Source organism: Sarcophilus harrisii, chromosome 3 (assembly GCF_902635505.1).
Source record: "Sarcophilus harrisii chromosome 3, mSarHar1.11, whole genome shotgun sequence".
NCBI classification, from domain to species: domain Eukaryota; kingdom Metazoa; phylum Chordata; class Mammalia; order Dasyuromorphia; family Dasyuridae; genus Sarcophilus; species Sarcophilus harrisii.
In genome coordinates this window covers 340,379,805-340,404,790 of record NC_045428.1, presented here as the reverse complement: position 1 = coordinate 340,404,790, position 24,986 = coordinate 340,379,805, and the positions used below count along the sequence as shown (strand labels likewise).

Genomic DNA, 24,986 nt, shown 5'->3' with positions numbered 1-24,986 from the left:
GTATTCAGCCTGGATTTGAACTCATGAAAATAAGTTTTTCTGATTCTAAGCCTAGTGTTCTTTTTCACCAACTAAATCTATAGGTTCCTCTTTTCCTCTTCCACTGCTAGCACCCTAGTATAAGCTCCCATCACTTTATGACTAGACTATTGAAATAATCCATTGCAATTTACAACTTGTTTGTAATCCCAAAATCTTGGGAAGACCTGTGTGAACTGATGCAAAATGATGTGAGCAGAACTAGATCATTATATGCCGTAAGAGCAGTATTATAACAATGGTCAACTGTGAAAAGGCTTCTCTTAGCATTATTCCAAGACAGTTCCAGAGGACTAATAATGAAAATTGTTGGCCACCCTCAAAGAACTGGTAGATTCTGTGTGCAAATTAAAGTATAATTGTCTCACTTTTTTTTTTTCCTCTCCCCCCCTCCCCCAATTGGCTGATATGAACGTATATTTTGCATGATTTCACACTTATAATAGATATCATATTATTCACCATCTCACTGGGTGGGGGGAAGAAGGGCTTGATGGGAGAGAAAATTTGGAACTCAAATTTTTAAAAATAAAAAGTGAAGAAGTTGGACTAGATGATGTCTGAGGTTCCTTTCTGTCTAAATTTGAAGCTAGGTATAGAAACTTCAAAATAGTAATTTTAAAAATTAATCAGCAAAACCTTTGAAAGGGACTTTCCTTTACTGTTCCACCCTTGAATAAATCATTTCAAATTTCTATTTCAGTACACCAAATGAGAAACTCTTGGGTCGTCTTGTAAAAGAAAAGGTAATATTGTTTATTATTTATTTCTTGAAATTTCTAAAAGACTGGAGTATACCTATATTCCAGTGCTAGTAACATAGATTCTGGGGTAAACAGACCATTAGTACAGCATTGTTCCAGATGTCTCTATTAGCAAAATAAGAATAATAGAAGTTAAGCAATTGACCAGTATATTTCAGCTATATACTAAATGATTTTCCAAAGATGATAGCCCTGCTATATGTCATCTCCTTTAATATTACTTTAAATAATTTAGGAACTAAAGAATTTTAGGCATTATATTTTAAAAGGATCTTAAAATTACTTGAGATTATTTTGAAATTATCTGTTTCTTCTTTAGCTGCCTTGAGACTTCTTTCGTGTGTCTTTTGAAAGGAAAAAACTTGAAGAAATAACAATTCATTTTTGTTTACTAATTCTTTGGTGTTTTGAGAAAGAAAATATAAACCTAGAAGTTATAGTTTTTAATTTTATCCTAATATAAATACAAACTTGTTGAGGTGGAGATGCTAATGAAATTTAAAGCAATCCATGAGCTCCTCCTTCTGGCTGTTAATAAGTACAACTTAGATAGAAGCAAGACACTGGAAATAAATAAGTTAAAAAGTTGACTAATTTTGTTTCTGCTACATAAAAAAAATCTTTCACAATGTCATTTCACGGAAAAAAATTAAGAAACGTACATTTTCATTCCATTTTCAGTTTGTCAAAATATAAAATTGTTTTTTAAAAAATTGTTTCACTGTCAAATTAAATGGAAGGGCTACAATGAATAAACTATTTTAGTGAATTTTTTTATTCTAAAGGGAAAATTGTGGTTACAGTTCATTTTATTGCTATTAAATATATTTATTATTAACACTATCAAAAATATTTCTTCTCTTTAAAGTATGATACTGATTTTTATATTCTTGACAAATATCCTTTGGCTGTAAGACCATTCTATACAATGCCTGACCCAAGAAATCCTGTAAGTACTTTAGTTTTAAAACAATTTATTGTTGGGGTAGGGATAGAGTTTGTGTTCTTTTTGGGGAAATTATTTTATTTGAATGGCAGTCATTGTGTGTGTGTGTGTGTGTGTGTGTGTGTAAAATCATTGCTACTATGTGCTATGTCTGCCTACAATAAGTAAGTCTAATATTTTAAATCTGCATGCTATTCTTTCAATTATCATTAATATGATAGGCTAGGTTTTATTTATAACTCTGTTGAGGAAAAAAGACCACATAAATATAAAATAAGTATAATCATAAATTTATTTTAGTTTATACTCTATTATTAGTTTCTAATTAGAAGTTTACAAATTATCCCATTACTACCAACTAGTCTAAAAGAGAACAAGTTGACATATTATCAAAATGCAGCTTATTTTGTTTATATTTGATAATTTAAAAAAATATATATTTGAATTAAATTGATAATTTGCTTAAGTATAATAGCCTAAAAGTATTCTTGTTGAAATTAGGATAGCATAATCAAACAAGGGGGAAAATATCTCATGATAAAATAAATTAAGGAAGGTAATTATCGCAATCACTTGTAATTACTCCCTGGAATCTACTATTGTATTATGCTTAGTGAAGGGTGGGGTTGAGGGGGGTTAATAGTAATATGATTATGGTTCATTCATTAAAGCAATGTAATCTAATTTTTGAAAAAGTTAATTTGTTTGGAACTGTTTTTGCCATCAGGTTGTTAAACAAATAGAGATGCTCCTTATTTTGGAACTGTAGTATTCACCAACCTCAATTTATTTAAGTAGAGATGTAGGTCTTTCTTTCCCCTTCCCCCCCCAAAAAAAATAATTTAAGCACAATGTAATGGTTAGAGATACTTCCCTTGATGCAAATTAGATCTGAATTGAAGTCCTGTGTCTGGTACACTCAGGTTTTGTGATCATGGACAAATCATTTAACTCTCAATGCTTCAGTCACCTCTCCAAAATCATGGGTCATAGAATATTCCCTTTCTAGTGTGATAGTTTCCTTGTCAGGAGTTCCCTCCACCATTCAGAGCACAGGTCCAGACTGTTTGTGTTAATAGGCCCCATGGCTATGAATAGGAACAATTTTTGTATTCTAAGATGTGTTTGGAATCCCCAGGTGAGGAGACTCATCAACCAATACAGACTTCTCTACAACTGTAAATACTAATTTTAAAAATACATATAATAAAGAGTATAATTACAATAATAGATGAATAATTCATAGTGAAATAAATCCATTTTTACTTTTTCTAGAAACAATCCAACTCTTATGACATGTTTATGAGAGGGGAAGAAATCTTGTCTGGAGCACAGAGAATTCATGATCCTCAGCTGCTAACAGAAAGGGCGTTACATCATGGAATTGGTAACTCACTTAAATGTTTCAAGGGCAGAAGGAAGGCAGAGTTCATTTTAAATAAACAGATTTACACATTTCTATAATGGGTTATTGGTAATTGTATATAAGGTCATATCTCTATTGAATGAGTTCAAAATTATACTTTTTTTTTTTCCTTCCTTTTTGTAGACCTGGAGAAAATAAAGGCTTATATCGATTCCTTCCGTTTTGGAGCTCCTCCTCATGCTGGTGGTGGCATTGGTAATATTTTCTTAGTATTATTTTGTCATATGTGGTTACAGTTGGAATTTTATTTGAGGAAATGATCAATACTAACTAAATTTCATCATAACTGGATTTCAAAAGGTGTTTTTGGTAAGGCTTAAAGAAATTGTCATATGATGCTCAATTTTAAGTATTTGTAAATCCTACAAATTGAATTGGAAGGTGATCTTGAAATGAGTAAAATCACACAAAAGATTATCAAGACAAAATTTATTCACAATAGTTTTTTTGGATGTGTTCTGAAATTATGTTTTCAATCCTTTAAAATGAGGAGTGACAGTTTATTTTTATTCATAATGAAATTCAAAATACTGGATGTACTTAATAAATGGAATAGTCAGTTTTCTTTCCTAGTCCTTAAAGACTCTTAATTCGACCTGTTTTTTGCTTTATTTAAAAAGAAAAAAAGAAAGAAAACTGATATTGATTGATAAAGGATTTAATTGAAATTTTAAATTCCATTGAAATTAAGGACATCTTTTAGAATGTGGAAGAACAGCTTTTTGCTTTATTACCTTCACAGAATTTAAAGTCTTTAATGTAATTTATTAAATGGCTGTAGCTATAATTGGGTTTCTGACTTTGTTTTAGCTTTTTTTAGGTTTGCTTCCACCCCAATAACAATTTGGAAGAAAGTTGGGGAAAGTATTTTTAGGTTAGCTATTTGTCCCTCACCCTGATCACTTGTTCATCTTTATCTCTGTCTTGTCTATTTTGTGTAGAATAGAAAGGGATAAACTAATTTTAATTTATTGTCATGAATTTAGAGATGGATGGAACCTTTATTTAATTAGATAAAATTTAATAAGCATAAATACAAAGTCCTACGTCATAGACTCAAAAAATCAACTACAGGAATGTTTGTATATAAAGATCTGACTATTTTGATCACCTGCAAGCTAAAAAACCAAAACCCTTCATTAAGAAAATTCAAATCCTCTAACATGATAGTCTTTATTGTACGCAGTTGTGGGCTGTTAGTGATGATATTGGCAAGCCTAGAATACCTCTAACATCAGACAACCAGGATAGAAAAGTTCTATGATTATTTAGATTCTGTTGTGGTCAAGTGAAAGAAGTGAGATTGAAAAAAAACATTTTAGAAGGGATAAGAGAACTGTCTTCAAATATATTTGGAGGGCTTTGAATTTATTTTGCTTGGCTCCTACTAATCAGCATGGGAGTATTGATTAAAAATTACAGGAGCAGATTTGAGGTTAGATCCAAGGAATTTTTTTTTTTAATTTTTTAAGGAATGTTATATAGATATGGATTGGAATGACAGTTGAGGTCCCTTTGCTACTGTTCTATAAAATGTAAGATTCGGGAAATTCGAGCATATTTTTTACATATAAGCTCATTTTATTTATAAGGATTGTTTATGATATATAATCAGTAGTCTTAGATTTGTCATAAAAAAGAATTAATAAGCAATTTACTGATTTCTTTCATTTAGACTTTGATATTTGGTCATTAGGCCTTACAAATATTTCTGATGGATAGAAAGACATGAAACTGCTTTCCTAAGTTACACAGAAAAATTAATTTTATTTTATAGTCATACTTCATATACTTACTAAATATTCATTAAGCATATTTTATATGTATAATAGCACTGCTAGTTACTAGAGAAAGTACAAAATTTAAATCTTTTTTTAATAAATGTTGAATTCAACTCCTTGTACCTTACAGTGTAGTTAGAATAATATGATATATATACACATTAACTACATATTATAAAATTCATAAAGGAGGTTTTGTGCATTTGAGACCCAAGGGGGAAAAGGCCAAAGGTTAAACAATGTTTTATGAAGGACATGATATTTGATTCAGCCATGTTGGGAAAACACAAATCTTACTTTTAAAAAATATTATTCTAATCAGAGATCATCTTGTAGTTGAATATTATAAAAAGAATCTCATAAGGTATAACACAATTATTATTGAATTCTGTACTCTAATTAGTACTCTAATAACTTGAAATTTTATAAAACCGTATACACCAAAATAGAATTCATTCAGATATCTCACATTTTTTGAAAAGGGTCACACTAGTCAAGAGAACCTATCTTTGTACAGTAATGGTAAACTTAATACAGAATACCTATTGGTGAAGATTTTAAAAATTATCTGATCTAGCTCCTTGGCATAATCGACATTTCTGAAATGACAACTAGCATGTGCCAATGTGCAAATGAATGATTGAACAAATACATTAGTATTGATCAGTTTAGATGAGTGAGATCCTAAGAAGATTTTGAAAAAGAAAAGATTGATGAAATATCTTATTTTTACAGGATTGGAGCGAGTTACTATGCTGTACCTGGGATTACACAATGTTCGTCAGACATCCATGTTCCCCCGTGATCCCAAAAGATTAACACCTTAGGGAAAGTTGCTTTTTTATTCTGTCCAGTAACCTGCTATTGATCAGGCTGTTTAAATGCTCAAAATATGCAATAGAATTAATGTCTTACCTTCTAAAGTGCCACAGGTTTTTTTGGCTCATTAACTGCAATTTAGAGATGATTTTAACTGTCTTGGACATTCTCTGATAGGAAGGGCTTAAATATTTTGTATGAGGATTTCATATTTATGTTAATTCATATTCCGTTATGTCAAATTTTAACAAATTTCTAGGCAGATAACATTTTAAAATTTTATGGTTGTGCAGTAAATTTTTTTTTCTATCTTATCTTACAAGGGCCATAAAATTGTATGTCTTAAAATTCAGTATTTCAGCCAATTTTTAACAATGTGTCAAAGACAGCCTAGAAAAACATTGTGGAACATTAGCATCTTTCTAACTGGAATATCATGGAGAAAAGTAGGAAATAGTAGCATTTTAACTAAAAAATTATGCTCATGTATCATGTAAAGCAGGTGGAAATGCAGGTTGCAAATCAAAGTTTTAATGAAATATTGTACTGAGTTGCTAAAATTCTAAAACTTGAGTTGCAATAAAATTCTAAAACTGGTGTTAGATGTCTTTTTTATTAGGGATTTCTTGGGTGTAAAGTACAGGCTAGCTCCCTGGAGGGCCTCGGGGTCAGCCAGAGTCAGGATAAATCAAAGTTCTTGGTCTTCAGGGGGAGAAGTGAAGGAGGCCGGCAAACTTCAAGGAGGCTTGACAAAGATGTATCCTGGATTCTGGAGTCCTGAGCTTGAAGCGCCTCTCCTTCTTATTCTGCCCCCAAGTGACTCTGACTTCTCTTCTTCCAATCTCCATTCCTTGCCTACAGTTATCTCAACACCAAACATTGAGCAAGCACCCATGGTGAGGAGAGCCATCACATCACCATCTCATCTAAATATGTATATAGAGCCATTGTCTCACATCAAATAGGTAATTAGCCTTAAGTGTTCGTTGTCTGATTCAAACACACCTTTTTGGAGTTTCAGCCCTCTACACTTGGAAATTTGAATTTAACTGCTCTATTATCAGTTTCTTTTTACGGGAAGAATATATTCTAATATAGCTGATTTATGTGATAAAGATCATCTTTTTTTTCTAGTTTTTAAAAATAGAAATAGATTTGGATAATACCTATTTTTCACTTGTCAAAGTACAACATAATATAAAGGCAGTACTGTATTTGGCAGCAGAAAGGAACAGCAGGAAATTAAGAAGCCTTCTCTTTGCTTTTGTCATGATGCTCAATAATTCATAGACTGGTATAGCTGGAAGGTTCTAGGGATCATTTCTTCCAATCCATTTGTTTTTAGACTTGAGGGCCAAAAAATAAAGATCCTATAAATGTTTTTAACAAATGAATCCTTTACCTCTGTCTTTGACCACTTTTGTATCATTTTTTGAAGTATAGTTAACATATTTATTTCCAGAATGGCTAGACTTAATTCCCAGCCTCACCAATAGTTCTTTAATCACCAAAGGTTCTTTAAACAATTGCCAATTTCCTCTTTTTCATCTTTTTATCAATCTGAAGAACTTAAATGTTTGAATTTGCATTTCCCTTAACAAACACTTAAAAAGAACCTACAGTATGCCAGGAAATATCCTGGCAAAAGATATTTAAAACAAAGGAGCAAAGAATGAAATAATCCCTGCTCTTAAGGACCTTGTTACTAGTAGAGACTTTTTCATATGGTTGTTGATTGCTTTCCAATTTATATCCAATTTCTACTTGATCTCTTGCTCATACAGATTTTATCAATTTCCTACTTATCTTGATTTCAGAGTTTATCAAAGAAATGTGCAAAAAGATTTTTACCTGGTTTCAAATAGTAAATGCATTAATATTGGTTGTGCTTTTCAATTTTATGTACTTGAAATTACCAATTTTATCTCCTGTTGTCAACTTTATCTCTTGTTAAAAATTCATCCTATGTCCATGGTTAAAAAATTTTCCTTCTAATGTGTTCATGATCTGTCCTTAGTTTATTTAGATCATATATCCATTTGGAATGGATAGTAGGATAGGGTTTAATATGTTGGTTTAAACCTAATTATGGCCAAGAAGCTTGCTAGTTTTTGAAACAGTTTTTGTCAAAATTCTAAATCCCAATTGTTGCTATCTTTGAAGTTATTCAACACTGTTACTATGTTCACTTGTTTCTGGATCATGTAATCTATATCATTGATCAACTCTTCTGGATTTGTTTTTTAACCATTATCATCCCATTTGATGATTACTATTTATGTTGGTACAGTTTGAGATCTGATACTATTAGGTAGTCTATTTCCTACCTTTTCCTTTTTGATTTTTCTTGATGTTACTCCCCCCCCCAAAAAAAAAAAATTAATTTTCTTTATTTATCTAGTGCTGCAAAGTAACCCTTTGGTCTCTTTTCTGAGAAAATAAAGTACGGATTCAAAATTTTAAGATAACATTCTCTAATTAAATGGTCAGAAGATATTAGCAGGCACTTTTCAAAAGTAACTAAAAAGTCACTAAGAGGTCTAATTTTGTACCTGACAAATTGGAAACATTGACAAAAAAGGAAAATTATGTTGAAGAAACTAAGAGAAAAAAGACACATGAATACATTCCATGGAGTTTGAGAATCTGTTCGACAATTTTGAAAAAATGTAAATCAACCTTAAAAGTCATTAAACTTTTTCTTTGAACTGGCAATACCACTACAAGTTAGGCTCATAAAGAGTTCAGGTAAAGAGGGAAAGGATCCATGTGTGCAAAAATAGAATTCTTAAAAGACCTAGAAAGTTAGGATTACCCATAAATTTAAGAGAATGGCTGTGAACAAGTTATAGTATATGAAAATAAAGGAATGCTACTATGTTATAAGAAATGTAAAGGATAGCTTCGTTAAAACCTGGAAGTCTTGTTTGAATTAATGCAGAGTAAAGTGATTTATGCAATAATTGTAAAAGTAACTGATCAATGTAATAATCAACCATGATTCCAGAGCACCATTGTTGAGTCCTGCTATCCATATCCAACTTAGATGGATGCCTTACTCCATTCCATCTTCAACAGAATTTCTATTTTTTTTTTTATCTTAGCTGTTAGTAATATACAGAAAGATTGATGATTTTTGTGGGTTGGTTTTACATTTTTTATCTTACTGAAGTAATTTCAATTTTTTTAATTAAACCTGTTGAGTTTTTTAAACTAAAGTTTCTTAAACTTGTTTTCGACCCTATCTGGGCTATAACTGAACTGGGAGGTGGTCACAAAATTTGGTTTATTATCAGCAAATGTTTGATTTGTATACCCATTTTATATACCTGGGGTCATGTGAAAATTGCTCAGGCAAGAAGGGTTCGTAACTATCATTTTTAAAACTATCAGACAACAGTGACAATGGATTTCCTTACTTTATTCTTAAAGCAATGGATCTTCTTATAAAAGCTTCTAGTGTTTCTCTATTACAGATATTACCTCTTGTTTTTAGGTGGAGTCCACTATATTAAGGAAAAGCCATTTATGCTTCTTAGGGTTTTATATGAGTGTTATATTTTGTCAAAGTCTTAGAAAGTCTTAGAGGGGTGGGTAAAATAAGGAATAGGACAGAAAGGGTAAAAGATAAGGTCATAAGAATAGGGTAAAATAAAAGTTGAGAAGGAATATAGTACATTAAAATAAGAGGGGCATTCACAAATATAACTTTGAATGTGGATGTGGTGGCAAAAATGGAAATTGCAGGGCTGGCATATGATTGTGATAGAATACTATAGTGCTATAAGAAATGAGTTCAGTGCTCTTAGGAAAACATGGAAAGATTTGCGCAAAATATTGAAATGAAATAACAGAACCAAGAGAATATACAGTAAGAAATGTTTGTTTTTGGTTTTTTGGAAGGCAATTGGGATTAAGTGACTTGTCTAGAGGCTCACAGCTAGAAAGTGTTACTGCTCTGGCTGCCCTTAATGTTTTTAGAAAGACTGAGTGAATAAGTCATTTTGAATATTATAAATATACAAATTAAGAGTAAAAGGACACATGAAGATACTCTACATACAGAGAAAGAACTGATAATAGAAGTATGTGTAGAATAATTTTTACATACCTATACCTATGTGTCTAATGGTAGCCATCTAGTCTATGGCAGAGGAGAGAAATAGAAGAAAAATATTTACATGATAATTTTATATATTTAAAAGGAATAACAGATTTGCATTTTCACAATCATCTATTATACTATTATGAAAATATTTCATTAAAAAATTTAAAAAGTTTTTCCTCATTCAGGATGTTATGGTTTAATTAAATACAACTTACGTCATAGTGATGTTCTTTTCAATATGCTGCTTTGGTCTCTGTCAATATCCTATTCAGTCTTTTTGTACTGATAGTTATTAAAGATACTAATCTATGGTTTTTTCTCCCCCCTCCCCCATTTGTGTATGAAAATCATATTTGTTTTTAGGAGTTTAACAAGTTTAGAAATTATAACTTTAATTAGTTTATAGGAGTTTCTGTATTTGAAAACAATTTAATATCAGAATTAATTATTCTTTAACTTATAAAATTATAAATCCATCTAGATCTGGGGTGCCCTATTCAATTTTTTTTCTGATGCCAGGTAGAATTATTTAAATTCTTCATGTTTATTTTTTGGAGACAAATACTTATCATTTTAGTTACATACAATTGAGTAATAATTTCTAACAATTATTGGTCTTTTTTACTCAAAACTGAAAAAAAAAAACTCAAAATGTTGTTCATCTCTTCAGCTGTATTACAGATTCCTTAATTCTTTGTTTTAGCATTACCCTGGAGCCTAGCACAATGTCTTGTCTATAAGAGCTTATCCATAAGTATCCATAAATATTTAGATGATTTTAAATTGACATGACCTATATATTGTGTCCTGTATTGATTCTTGGCCCTTCCATTGTTATGATCACAAGACCTTAAAATAACATTATTTTAGAGAGAGAATAGTGCATAAGTCATTTAATCTCTCATTGTCTTCAGACAACTTTATGTAGCTATAAGTTAACAGATAAATTACAAGGAGTTTTCACACTTAAAAGTTGGCCCCATATCAATGAAATTACAGATCTGGACGAATTATTTAAAACATTATTTGTAAAGTGATTAATTTACAGAAGCACCCCATTTAGTGCTCCTCAGACAACCCAGTTCCTTCTTCTTAACTCTCATTTTGGACTTCTTTGGCTTCTTCACCATAAACTCATCATTGGCAATTATCTTGCAAGATCCAATCAACTTTGGTAGTTGTATCTCATTCTCTGCCAACTACCCTCTGATTGGAGAGTAAAGCCATGAATGCCTCAATCTCTAAGGAAGATGGTAGAGACTTCTACCCTCATTTTAGACTGATTTACCATCTAATACACTTATTTTAGACTGATTTTGACTTCTTCATCATATCCTCAATGCACTTCACTTTTCAGTTTTCTAAGTGGTCTTCCCCTGTTAGATTCTAAGTTCCTTGAGGGCAAGGACTGTCTGATTTGTATCCTTGTAACAGTAACAGTATCTGGCACACAGTAGGAGCTTAACAAATATCCATTGTTGACTATATGTCGTAATGTGAAATTAGAAGATTGAGTGAATAATACAGGTATTCTCTATTCAGAATTGCAAGTAGTCATTGACAGAGCAGGGTCTAGGAATTCATTCTTCAAATATCACATGAAATGACAGAATTAGTAGGGCAGAGTCAAACTGCTTAGCCATGAAGCTTAATGGTTTAGATTTGAGCTGTCCTTATATAGCATCTGCAGTTCTGTACAACTCCCATAGATTTCAGATTTCTTTCCCTACTTCATTCCATCCCTGGAAGGGTGTGTAGGTTAGAGCTTTTCCTTAAAATACAAGTTCAACCAAATTAACAAAAACCATATGATCATCTCAATAGATGCAGAAAAAGCATTTGATAAAATCCAACATCCATTCCTATTAAAAACACTTGAGAGTATAGGAATAAATGGACTTTTCCTTAAAATAATCAGCAGCATCTATTTAAAACCATCAGTAAGCATCATATGTAATGGAGACAAACTGCAACCATTCCCAATAAGATCTGGAGTGAAACAAGGTTGCCCACTATCACCGTTACTATTTAATATTGTATTAGAAACGCTAGCTATAGCAATAAGAGCTGAGAAAGAGATTAAAGGAATAAGAATAGACAATGAGGAAGCCAAATTATCACTCTTTGCCGATGACATGATGGTATACTTAGAGAACCCCAAAGATTCTGCTAAAAAGTTATTAGAAATAATCCACAACTTTAGCAAAGTTGCTGGTTATAAAATAAACCCACATAAGTCATCAGCATTCTTATATATCACTAACAAAATCCAACAGTCAGAGTTACAAAGAGAAATTCCATTTAAAGTAACTACTGATAATATAAAATATTTAGGAATCTATCTACCAAGGGAAAATCAGAAACTTTATGAGCAAAATTACAGACCACTTTTCACACAAATTAAGTCTGATCTAACCAATTGGAAAAATATTAAATGCTCTTGGATAGGGCGAGCAAATATAATAAAGATGACAATATTACCTAAACTAATCTATTTATTTAGCGCTATACCAATCAGACTCCCAAAAAACTATTTTAATGACCTAGAAAAAATAACAACAAAGTTCATATGGAAAAACAAAAGGTCAAGAATTTCAAGGGAATTAATGAAAAAAAAATCAAATGATGGTGGCTTAGCTGTACCAGATCTAAAATTATATTATAGAGCAGCAGTTACCAAAACTATTTGGTATTGGCTAAGGAATAGATTAGTTGATCAGTGGAATAGATTAGGTTCAAGGGATAAAACAGTCAACAAATATAGCAACCTAGTCTTTGACAAACCCAAAGATCCCAGCTTTTGGGATAAGAACTTACTGTTTGATAAAAATTGCTGGGAAAATTGGAAACTAATATGGCAGAAACTAGGCATTGATCCATACTTAACGCCGTACACCAAGATAAGGTCAAAATGGGTTCATGACCTAGGCATAAAGAATGAAATTATTAATAAATTAGAGGAACATAGGATAGTTTACCTCTCAGACCTGTGGAAGGGGAAGGTCTTTATGACCAAAGCAGAACTAGAGATCATTACTGATCACAAAATAGAAAATTTCGATTATACCAAACTGAAAAGTTTTTGTACAAACAAAACTAATGCAGACAAGATTAGAAGGGAAGCAATAAACTGGGAAAATATTTTTACAGTCAAAGGTTCTGATAAAGGCCTCATTTCCAAAATATATAGAGAATTAACTCTAATTTATAAAAAATCAAGCCATTCTCCAATTGAAAAATGGTCAAAGGATATGAACAGACAATTCTCAGATGAAGAAATTGAAACTATTTCTAGTCATATGAAAAGATGCTCCAAGTCATTATTAATCAGAGAAATGCAAATTAAGACAACTCTAAGATACCACTACACACCTGTCAGATTGGCTAAGATGACAGGAAAAAATAATGATGATTGTTGGAGGGGATGTGGGAAAACTGGGACATTGATTCATTGTTGGTGGAGTTGTGAACGAATCCAACCATTTTGGAGAGTAGTTTGGAACTATGCTCAAAAAGTTATCAAACTGTGCATACCCTTTGATCCAGCAGTGTTACTACTGGGATATATCCCAAAGAGATTATAAAGAAGGGAAAGGGACCTGTATGTGCACGAATGTTTGTGGCAGCCCTTTTTGTAGTGGCTAGAAACTGGAAACTGAATGGATGTCCATCAGTTGGAGAATGGCTGAATAAATTGTGGTATATGAAAATTATGGAATATTACTGTTCTGTAAGAAATGACCAACAGGATGATTTCAGAAAGGCCTGGAGAGACTTACACGAACTGATGCTGAGTGAAATGAGCAGGACCAGGAGATCATTATATACTTCAAACAACAATACTAGATGATGACCAGTTCTGATGGATCAGGCCATCCTCAGCAACGAGATCAACCAAATCATTTCTAATGGAGCAGTAATGAACTGAACTAGCTATACCCAGAAAAAGAACTCTGGGAGATGACTAAAAACCATTACATTGAATTCCCAGTCCCTATATTTATGCACACCTGCATCTTTGATTTCCTTCACAAGCTAATTGTACAATAATTCAGAGTCTGATTCTTTTTGTACAGCAAAATAATGTTTTGGTCATGTATACTTATTGTGTATCTAAGTTATATTTTAATATATTTAACATCTACTGGTCATCCTGCCATTTAGGGGAGGGGGTGGGGGGGGGGTAAGAGGTGAAAAATTGGAACAAGAGGTTTGGCAATTGTTAATGCTGTAAAGTTACCCATGTATATATATCCTGTAAATTAAAGGCTATTAAATAAAAAAAAAAAAAAAAAAAAAAAAAAAAAAAAAATACAAGTTCAATGCCTCAAGCTGAAGCCTATTAAAATATGTAGAATCCTTTTTTAATTAATTGAAATGAGATTTAAATGAATCAGCACATACAGTGTATTTCCCATCTGGCTGTTTTAGGATGAGACATCTGTTTTTCCATTGAATGCTTAGTAAGGATTTACAATATTAAAATGTTCTTGATCTTCAGTCAACCTATGAAGCTTGGTTTTCTTCCAAACTCCTTAAGCTTTTCCATATCTGACAATAAGTAATAATAATTCATATGTGATAGTTCTTTAAAGCACTTTCCTTGAATCAGTCAAATAAGAACCTACTGTGTGCCAAGCATTGTGCTAAGCACTGGAAATACAAAGAGAGGTAATAGGCAGTCCCTGACCTCAAGGAGCTCATAGTCTAATGCAAACAACCCTGTACAAATATACTTTTTACAGGATGCATTGGAAATAATCAACAGACGGAAGGGACTGGAGTTTCTGGGAAAGGCTTCCTGTAGAAGGTAGGGCAGTATCTAGGATATCTAGGAAACCAGAAATGAGAGAGAATTCTGGACAGTGGAGCACAAGGAGTGAAAATGGGCAGATGAAGTGAAACCTTTGAGAAATAGTAAGGAGACAGAGTATGTGGATGAGTGCAACGTGTAATAAGGTTGGAAAGGTGGAGGAGCCATGTTTTGAAGGGAGTTTAATACCAGACAGGGATTTGTATCTGTACCTGGAGTTGATGGAGGCATGAAGTTTATTAAAGTGGGGGTAGGGATGAATTAATATGGTCAAACCTGTGCTTTGGAAATGTCACTTTGACTGCTGAGTGGAAGATGGAGCAGAGTGCAGAGAGATGAGGCAGGAAGATCCTAATTACAAGGTCATTACAATAGTTTATTGAGTAGGGAGATGGCATCATCAGACCTTTGCTTTAGAAAGACCTCCTGTGAGGTTCTGTCAGTTGTAGAAGTGTGCCAGTCCCTTCACTGAATTCTTTTACTTCCCTACCCCATTTTTATTGATGCTTTTGTTTCTTACATCCCGGTTGTCTAATGCACTCTTTCCCCCATCAACTGAACAACAACATTTAAGCACAACCTACTCACAAAGCAAGCAATTTTGACAATGGCTCCTCTCCATCCTGTACCAAGAGAAAGAAGGTACGTTACATGCCCTCCTCTCCAGAACCAGAATTTTCTTTTACATTAACCTTGGTTTTCTTCAGAGAATCTCTCTCAGCTATTGTACTTCAAAACCACAAGGATTATGAACAGTTAGGCGGGGAAGTGGCTAGAGGGCTGGACTTTGAGTCAGGGTCTCATCTTCCTCAGTTCAAACCCAGCCTCAGACACTGGCTGTGTGACCTTGGTCAAGTCACTTTGTCCTGTTTGCCTCAGTTTCTTCCTCTGTAAAATGAGCTACAGCAGGAAAAGGCAAACCCACACCATGAGAACACCTAATTTTCCATGTGTGTCAGCTGTCTATCTCCCCAGTGTGACTAAGGTCAGAGATTGTGGCTTGAGTTCCTGTTTTCTGATACCCTAGGCTGTTAGCATCTTTTCTGCATAATTACCTTGTGTCAATTTTACATACACTACACATGCACAAGGTAAATTTCTTGAAAGAAGAAACTGCTCACATTTCTGTTTATATTCCCAAGGCCTAGCTCAGTACCTAGTATGCAATAGGTGCTTAATTAAAGTTTATTGCTCAATTACTTGGTTCCTCAAACTTATCATAGCAATGTACACATAGTAAGTGATAACAAAATACTGATTAAATTTATTTGATTATTATCACATTTTCCAGGGGTTCAAAGAAGCCTTTGATAATGAAAAGGGTAAAAAAAAAATTAGAATTAAAATTTTATTATTACATTCATATAGTTACAGGAACATAGTGTCTCATGGTAGATAGAAGACCAACCTTGATGTCAAAAAGACCTAAATTCAACTGATTCTGGGACTATTAGTTGTATGACTCTAGGCAAGTCAAAACAACTACTTAATGACCTCAGGTAACTAAACTACATTTTAGACTGCACTGGTAGAAGGTATTTCACACTGGAAATTACCCATACCACTGAAATATCTAGCAGGTCCAAATCAACCCCACCCCACCCCAAAAATAATAACACACACACAATTTTTTAAAACCACGAAAATATTTTAAAATTACGTTTAATAGTATATCATAATAATGAAGTGTAGTGCATTTGCCTTTGTGAACTGTTAAGTGAAAGACCATTGCATGAACTTTCTGGTAAAAGAAATATATTCCACACATCCAACTTTTTGCAATAACATTGGATCACTCCTGGGTCTATATCCCAAAAAGATCATAAAAAAGGGGAAAGGATCCACATATACAAAATATTATAGCAGCTCTTTTTGGGGGCCAAAGAATTGGAAATTGAGGGGATTGCCTACCAATTGGGGAATTGCTGAAAAGGTTGTAGTATATGAATGTAATAGAATACTTGTGCCATAAGAAATGACCAGCAGGCAGATTTCAGAAAAACCTGGAAAATCTTACGTAAACTAATGTTAAGTGAACAGAACCAGGAGGATATCATACAAATAATATCAACATTGTACCAGGAACAACTTTGACAGATTTAGCTCTCCTTAGGAATGCAATGATAAAAGACAATTCCAAGACTCAAGATGGAAAATGCTATTCATATCCACAGAAAGAATTATGGAATCTGAATGCAAATTGAAGTATACTATTTTCACTTTTTTGTTGTTTTTTTTCTTTCTTGTGTTTTTTTCCCTTTGTTCTGATTCTTCTTTCACAATATGCTTAATGTAAAAAGAGAGGTGAACATGATTGTACATGTAATAAAATATAATGTAATTTTGTATCAGATTGTCTTGGAGAAGGGGAAGGAAGGAATGGAGAGGGAAAAATGGAACTCAAAATCTTATAGAAGTGAATGAATGTTAAAAAAAAAAAATTATATGTAATTGGAAAAAATAAAATATGGCTAAGTGAATAACATTGGATCATAAGTTCATTCCTTGAAGGGAATTTAGAGGTCCTTCCAAATGCCCTCATTTTACTGATGAACAAAGAGTTTCAGACTGGTAAAGTAGTCTACACAGCTGAGAAACATTGCTATTTCTATTCAATAATTACCAGAGGGAAATCTATCATATCTAATTTTGGTCTTTAATTCTATTTTGGTCTTTAATTTTTTAGATTTTTTTGGTGGTGGTTTGTTTCACAGTCTTGTTAAATTGATCTAAGGCCGATAAAGGTAAATTGAGGTCCTCTGTTATGATATTGTGGTCTTTTTTTCCGTGTAATTAATTTAATTTATCTTTCAGGTATTTAGAAGCTATGTTACTTCATACATATGTTAATTTGCTGTCTTTGTTATGTTTCAGCAAAATGTAGTTTTCTTCATATATCTCTTTTAAATCTATTTTTGTTGGTGTCTTGTCTGAAATCATAATTGCTGTGCCTGCTTTTTTGTATTCATCTGAAGTTATAACAGCTTTTGCTAGCTTTTTATGAGTCTCTATTTCAAGTGTGTTTCTGGTTTTTAAAAAAGATGTTTTTGGATTTTATTTGCTAATCCATCCTCCTAACAAATTCCATTTTATGGATAAATTCATTCTGTTCCCAATAATAGGTATGATAGTTAATTGTTTATTTCCTTCCATTCTATTCTCTTACTTTTTCTTTTCTCTATTACACGTTTGATCAGTTTAGATGAATGTGCTGTTCAAGTCACACTAGCTTTCCCCACTCCTTCTGTGTTTGGATATGATTCTACTTACACAACTTGATTATGTGTTTTAAAACATTGCTCCAACTTTTTTCCTAATATATCCTCTCTCTGTCTCTGCTCTTTCCCCCTTTCCCTTCCCTCCCCTTCCCTTTTTCTTACATCTTCAAAACATCACAAAACTATATATATAGGTCTTCTCTCTCAATTGATTACCTCCATGACTCCATGTGACATTAGGATTCTAAAAGCTCCCCCCCACCATTCATTAGAATGTAAATATGTTTTAGACATAAAAACCTCACAAATAGAAGTAGAAAAGAGAAATATTGTATATATTCTTTACTGATCACAATGCAATAACAAACATTACATTAAAGAACCATTGAAAAGTAATAAAAAATCAATTGAAACTGGAAAACAATCCTAAAGAAATATTCAAAAAACAAATAAAAACAGTGGGTAATTAAATTAAAGGTAATTTCAAAGATAAATTCACTAAATTCCCAAATGTTAAGGTGCAGTCAAGAAAGTCCTTAGGGGAAGGAGAAAAGATCAATGAATTGGGAATGCCACTCCCACAAAGGAGAAAACTCCAATTAAACACTAAAATAGAAATCTTGAACATTAAAGAAAACAAACAAAATAAATCCCCAACATTAAATTAATAAATAAAACTGAAAAAAATTTTCAAATAAAATTGAAAAAAAACTAATAACATAAACCATTAGTTAAATTTTTTAAACAGAAAAAATCAGATTACCAGTTTCAGAAATGAAATGAGAATTTACAATGAATGAAGATTATTTAAAAACTATTTTGTGCAATTATATGTCGACAAAATCAACAATTCCTATAAAATAAATGAATATTTACAAGTAAAAATATAAAATGATCAAATTAACAGAACAAGAAATAGAGAATTAAATAATTCCATTTCAAAGGAAGATCGAACAGGTCACAAATTAACTTCCAAAGTAAAAAAATCAATTATGCAACCATATTTATATATTATATGTAACATGTAAATTTAAGCATATTTATTTTGTATATAACACATATATAGTAATTTATTAAATGTTAAATGCTATGAATTTAATAAACATTAAATATTATGTGGCAAGCACTATACTAAGTCCTGGGGATTTTTTTAAAAAGAGAAAAAATTAATTTCTACCTTTTTGTCCTCAAAGACCTTACAATCGAATGGGGGAAATGACATGAAAATAAATATCTATAAAATGAACAATATATAGGATAAATGGGAAATAATTAGAAGGAAGTCACTGGAGTTAAGAGAGGTTGAGCAAGACTTCCTGTAGAAAATGGGGTTTTATTTGTGATATAAGGTCCAGAGAAGGTCAGTCAGTAGTCAAAGCTGAGAAGAGAAGGCATTCCAGGCAAGGGAGGCAAGCAGAGAAGATAACCAGAGTTGAGAGATAGAGTATCTTGTTTGTGGGACTGCCAGGAGACTTCAATCAGTAGATTGAAGAACCCATCAGGAAAGACTGAAGGAGCCCAGGTTATGAATGACAAACAGAACATTTTATATTTGATCCTGGAGTAACAGAAAGCCATTGGAGTTTATTGAATGTGGTGAGAAGAAGGGGTGAAATGTTTGGACTTGTGTTTTAGGGAAATCACTTTAGGGAATGGATTGGAGTGGGGAGAGGATTGGGTGAGGAAGACCTACCAGGAGACTACTAAATTATTCAAGAATGAGGTGATAAGGGTCTGAGGATAAATATCAGAGGAGAGAAAGGGATGTATTTAAGAAATGTTGCAAAGGTGAAAGAAGAGGTGAAGAAAAGCTGGTCAGATAAGTAGGGAAAGAAGGCTTCCTGAAAAGTTAGGGAGAAGGAAGTATCAAGGAGAGAGTGACCAGTAGCATCAAAGGATGCACAGGAGAACGAGGTTTGAGGAAAAGGTCATTGGTAAAAGAGCACTTTTGGTGAATGATTAAGTTGGAAGCCAAATTGTAAAAGGTTAAGAAGACAGTGAGAGGGGAGAAAGTGGAAGCACATCTTCTGTTTCAAGAAGTTTACTTACAACAGGTAAAAGAGAAATAAGATGATAGCAGGGACTGCAAGATCAAGTGAGGGTTTTTCAGGGCAGGAGAGATATGATTCTACTTACATAACCTGATTATGTGTCTTAAAACATTCCTCTAACTTTTTTCCCAATATATTTTCTCTCTGTCTCTGCCCTTTCCCCCTCCACTATCCCTCCCCTTCCCTTTTTCTTACATCTTCAAAACATAACAAAACTATATATAGGTCTTCTCTCTCAATTAACTACCCCCATGACTCCATGTAACATTAGGATTCTAAAAGCTCCCCCCACCACCATCCATTAGAATGTAAATATGTTTTTGGACATAAAAACCTCTCAAAGAGGGAGAGACAAGGGCAATAGAAAACTAGCCTAGAAAGAAGAGATTAGAAATAAGTGAGATAATAGGGAATGACAAAAATGGCAGTCTGTTAGAGAAGACAGGATGAAATAAAATCCTTTGAAAAAATAATAGAGTAAGGAGTAAGCCCACTTCATCATGTGAAATGGGTGAAGCAAGGGAAAATAGCAGAAGCCAGAATGATAGATTAGGAAAAAGAAGAGGAGTTCAAAGTAAATGGCCTTAATTTGTGTGTGTGTGTGTGTGTGTGTGTGTAAATATGAACACAATTCTCAGCTAAGAGAGTCGGGGGCAAGGAACCAAGAAAGGTATGAGGAGAGTTTAAAAGGTTTGAAAGAGTTCCCTACTGTGAAGAGTGGAACAGCAGATTCAGCCAGAATGGTTACATGATTTTCTTCACCTTCTTTCAGAAGTTTGAGTACAGAACCAAAGACAAAAAGAAGTGATCCAAGACCAAGGCTTGGCTGAGTATAACTGATGAAAAAAAGGAGACTTAGAGATTCAAGACAGGAGGACAACATACAGTACACCAAAGAGTCAAGATGAACAAAACAAGAGAGAGTCACCAACTCAGAGGAGATGGCCTGGGGAAAAAATGAGGGGTCATGATGAGGATGAAGAGTAGGGTTACATAAGAAAAGGCAGAGAGAGAAAGAAAAAAGTCAATGGAGTATGATTGAATAAGGGGATTTCAGAATTCTTGAACAGGTAGGGTACATTTGTGGGTAAAGAAAAGATCAAGGGTATAAGAAACAGAAGAATTGACAAGTTAATTCTATTAAACATCCAAAAAACAATTAGTTTCAGACAGGTAAAGTGATTTACCCATATTGGCAAAGGTAAGTTCTGAACACCTTTACTGTATCATCTCCATATTCAGCTCTTTCCACTGTGCTGAGCTTCGATTCCAAAATTTTCTTATGAGGGATTGGGAGAAGCCCTACTCAGGGGTCCTCAAACTTTTTAAAATAGGGGTCAGTTCACTGGCCCTCAGACTGTGGGAGGCCGGACTATAGTAAAAACAAAAACTTTGTTTTGTGGGCCTTTAAATAAAGAAACTTCATAGCCCTGGGCGAGGGGGATAAACGTCCTCAGCTGCTGCATCTGGCCCGAGGGCCGTAGTTTGAGGGCCCCTGCATCTACATCATTGATCCTATGATAATTAACCTCATAAAAATGTAGAACCTCACTTCACCATTTGTGTAATCGCTCATTTGTAGCATTATTTCTCTGAAAATAACTGAGCGTTTCTCATAATATGTTTTCATGGAATCAAATCAATAGTTCTGAGTGAGATGTGACAATAATCCTCTGGCTAAAAGTGGCAACTAAAAGCATACCCAGCCAAATTCATTGCTTTCTCCTATTTCTATATACATACTTTTGCTTAATTAAACTAAGCTCCCTAATCAAAGAACTGCAAACAATGAGAACCTGTGGAATGTCTAAACAAGTTGTGACATCTGAAAAAATAGAATATTCTTACATTATAAGAGTAATTCATAGTAATTCATAGAAAATTAGGAAAATTTATATAAACTGATGAAAATGAAATAAATAGAACCAGGAGAACAATCTATACAATGACTACAACAATGTAAATGTTAAGACTAAAAATGAAACTTACTACTCTATAATTATGATACCTAATGCTGGCCACAGAAAAAAGAAAAAGAAATGTTCTATTGTCCTTTTATGGGAAGAATATGAGTGTCTAGTGGGGCAGAGAATTACAAGTCTAGAATAATGGTGCTTCTTTTGTCAGACATGATATTTCAGTGATTTCACTCAATTGTTTTTCTTTTATTTCAAGGAAAACTCATTGCATAAGAGGGCAGGAAAAGTGACCATGATACAACAAACAAAAGACATCAATAAAACTTTATATAAATAAATAAAATGAACTACTTCATCTGTAATAGCTACTTATAAAGTTGATCTTTTTGCTGCTACGGTTTCTTAGGAGTTTGTGTCTATTAAAACGCTAAAAGCCATATGCATTTTTCATGTCCTTAGAAAGTTGATTATTGTTTTTAGAGAACTCTCTCTGGAAATAAAACACTATTTGAAGAGATCTCTCACTTACTTGCCATTAAGAACAAATAGATTATAAACATTGCTACTTATCCAAGTTTCAAAATAATCACTTATTCTCATAATTCAGATCAATTTGACATGGAATTAAGCAAATTCAGTGACTACCCTTTCTTTAGCAGTTAGCCAATAATGTATCTGGAGAAGTCTTTGCTGAAAACCCATTTCAACAAATGGGAGTCATGAATTATACAGTATTTCAAATTCAGAGTTTCTTAGCAAAACAGACTTCCTAGTAGTCAATGAAATGAGATTTGGTCTGACTTCCTAAACAGAGTGATGCTGAAGTTCCTTTATACACTAATTAACTCAGGCAGGCACTGATTGCCTTTTTAATCCTTCTCACTAACATTTCAATTGGCAGGAAAACCTTTGACACAAAATGCTGCTGCTGTTGCTCTGAAGGCACATTTGTCATTGCCTCCACATCTGCAGTCATTTACTTCTTCCAGTTCCAGACTTAATTGAATTTTCCAGTTGTGGGAAACATAAAAATGCTAATGCTCAAGTTCTTTGATTGTCTTATTACCATAACCAGCATATGTAACCAAGTAAGCAAACATAGGGTGGGACCAGACTTATGTGTGAGAAAATAGGATGTTGCCATTTAAAGGGTAGAGGGCTTTGATGGTGGTGGAGCACATTTCTTATTTAGGTGGTGTCAAGTTGAAATATTTCTTAAGAATTTCAAAGAGCCCTTGTAGTATTAGGGAATCATAAAAGGAGATCTGTTCAGTAGATTTTCTTTGCCTTTGCCTTAACAGATGTTGAGGCAATAATTCAATTCATTTGAAGAAATAAGAAACATCTTCCACCTCCTGTACTGTAATTCCTCTACATGGCTCCCACCCAGAATCCTCATCTTCCTTCAGTGCTTGGCTCCTCAGCCTTTCTGATTCTCCTGGTGGGTAGCATTATCTTTCTCCTCAAGCTATCTGGATTTTATTTTCTTCTGTATGTTTCATGACCACCCTGAAGCATATAAATTCAAAGGAGGCAGGGACTATTTTAATTTTTTTTTTCTTTATAGCATCAGTTCTTTACAGTGTCTTAGAGGCTTTTAGACTTTTAATATGTCCTTGTTGAGTTAAATTATTAAATGTCTATTGTGTGTGTAAAAGCATTGCTCAAAGACTAGGAATATTAATAGATTTGGTTGTGTCTGGTAGATACATCTACCTTCATGGATGTATTCAGAAGACAAAATAAAAAACACAAATAATTGTCATACAAAATAATACTCAAATGAATATGAGAGATACAATGGTCTCTGGGATGTCCAGCTTGGAATTAGGGGAGGGTAGCACAATTTGGGAAAGATTTTCTTTTTTTTTTTTTAAGAGGATGGATATGATTTAAAAAAAAAAAAAAAAAGTTTACCTAAAAAAATTTAATAATAGCTTTTTTATTTTCAAAATACATGCAAAGATAATTTTCTACATTCATCCTTGCAAAATTTTGTGTTCCAATTTTTTCCCTCTCCATTTCCTCTACCCCTCTCCCCTAGACAGCAAGTAATCTTTTTTTTTTTTTTTTTTTTTTTTATTTAATAGCCTTTAATTTACAGGATATATACATGGGTAACTTTACAGCATTAACAATTGCCAAACCTCTTGTTCCAATTTTTCACCTCTTACCCCCACCCCTCCCTAAATGGCAGGATGACCAGTAGATGTTAAATATATTAAAATATAACTTAGATACACAATAAGTATACATGACCAAAACATTATTTTGCTGTACAAAAAGAATCAGACTCTGAATTATTGTACAATTAGCTTGTGAAGGCAATCAAAGATGCAGGTGTGCATAAATATAGGGATTGGAATTCAATGTAATGGTTTTAGTCATCTCCCAGAGTTCTTTTTCTGGGTATAGCTAGTTCAGTTCATTACTGCTCCATTAGAAATGATTTGGTTGATCTCGTTGTCTGAGGATGGCCTGATCCATCAGGACTGGTCATCATCTAGTATTGTTGTTGAAGTATATAATGATCTCCTGGTCCTGCTCATTTCACTTAGCATCAGTTCGTGTAAGTCTCTCCAGGCCTTTCTGAAATCATCCTGTTGGTCATTTCTTACAGAACAGTAATATTCCATAATTTTCATATACCACAATTTATTCAGCCATTCTCCAACTGATGGACATCCATTCAGTTTCCAGTTTCTAGCCACTACAAAAAGGGCTGCCACAAACATTCGTGCACATACAGGTCCCTTTCCCTTCTTTATAATCTCTTTGGGATATAATCCCAGTAGTAACACTGACAGCAAGTAATCTAATATGGATCAAATATGTGCAATTCTTCTAAATACATTTCCACATTTATCATGCTGCACAAGAAAAATTGGATCAAAAGGAGGGGGAAAATGAAAAAGAAAAAACAATAACAAAGGTGGAAATACTATGTTGTGATCCATATACAGTCCCCATGGTCCTCTCTCTGGGTGCAGATGGTTCTCTCCAGCACAAGTCTATTGGAATTGGCCTGAATTACCTCAAACCTGTTAGGTTTTCCTATTCAAATGTTTCCTTTGATACCTGGTTTGGGTTTTCTTTTAGGGG

General features: G+C 33.2%; 1 protein-coding gene across 1 annotated transcript in view; it reads left to right on the top strand.

The window, feature by feature from the left end:
• Nucleotides 1-6,372, top strand: part of DARS1 (aspartyl-tRNA synthetase 1) — a 72,989-nt gene extending 66,617 nt beyond the window's left edge. The window contains exons 12-16 of the mRNA XM_031960020.1: nucleotides 743-785; nucleotides 1,672-1,752; nucleotides 3,025-3,136; nucleotides 3,299-3,370; nucleotides 5,692-6,372. Of these exons, the coding sequence (XP_031815880.1) occupies nucleotides 743-785; nucleotides 1,672-1,752; nucleotides 3,025-3,136; nucleotides 3,299-3,370; nucleotides 5,692-5,783 (400 nt within the window). The 3' untranslated portion in view covers nucleotides 5,784-6,372. The remainder of the gene's footprint in view (nucleotides 1-742; nucleotides 786-1,671; nucleotides 1,753-3,024; nucleotides 3,137-3,298; nucleotides 3,371-5,691) is intronic.
• The last annotated feature ends 18,614 nt before the right edge of the window (nucleotides 6,373-24,986 follow it).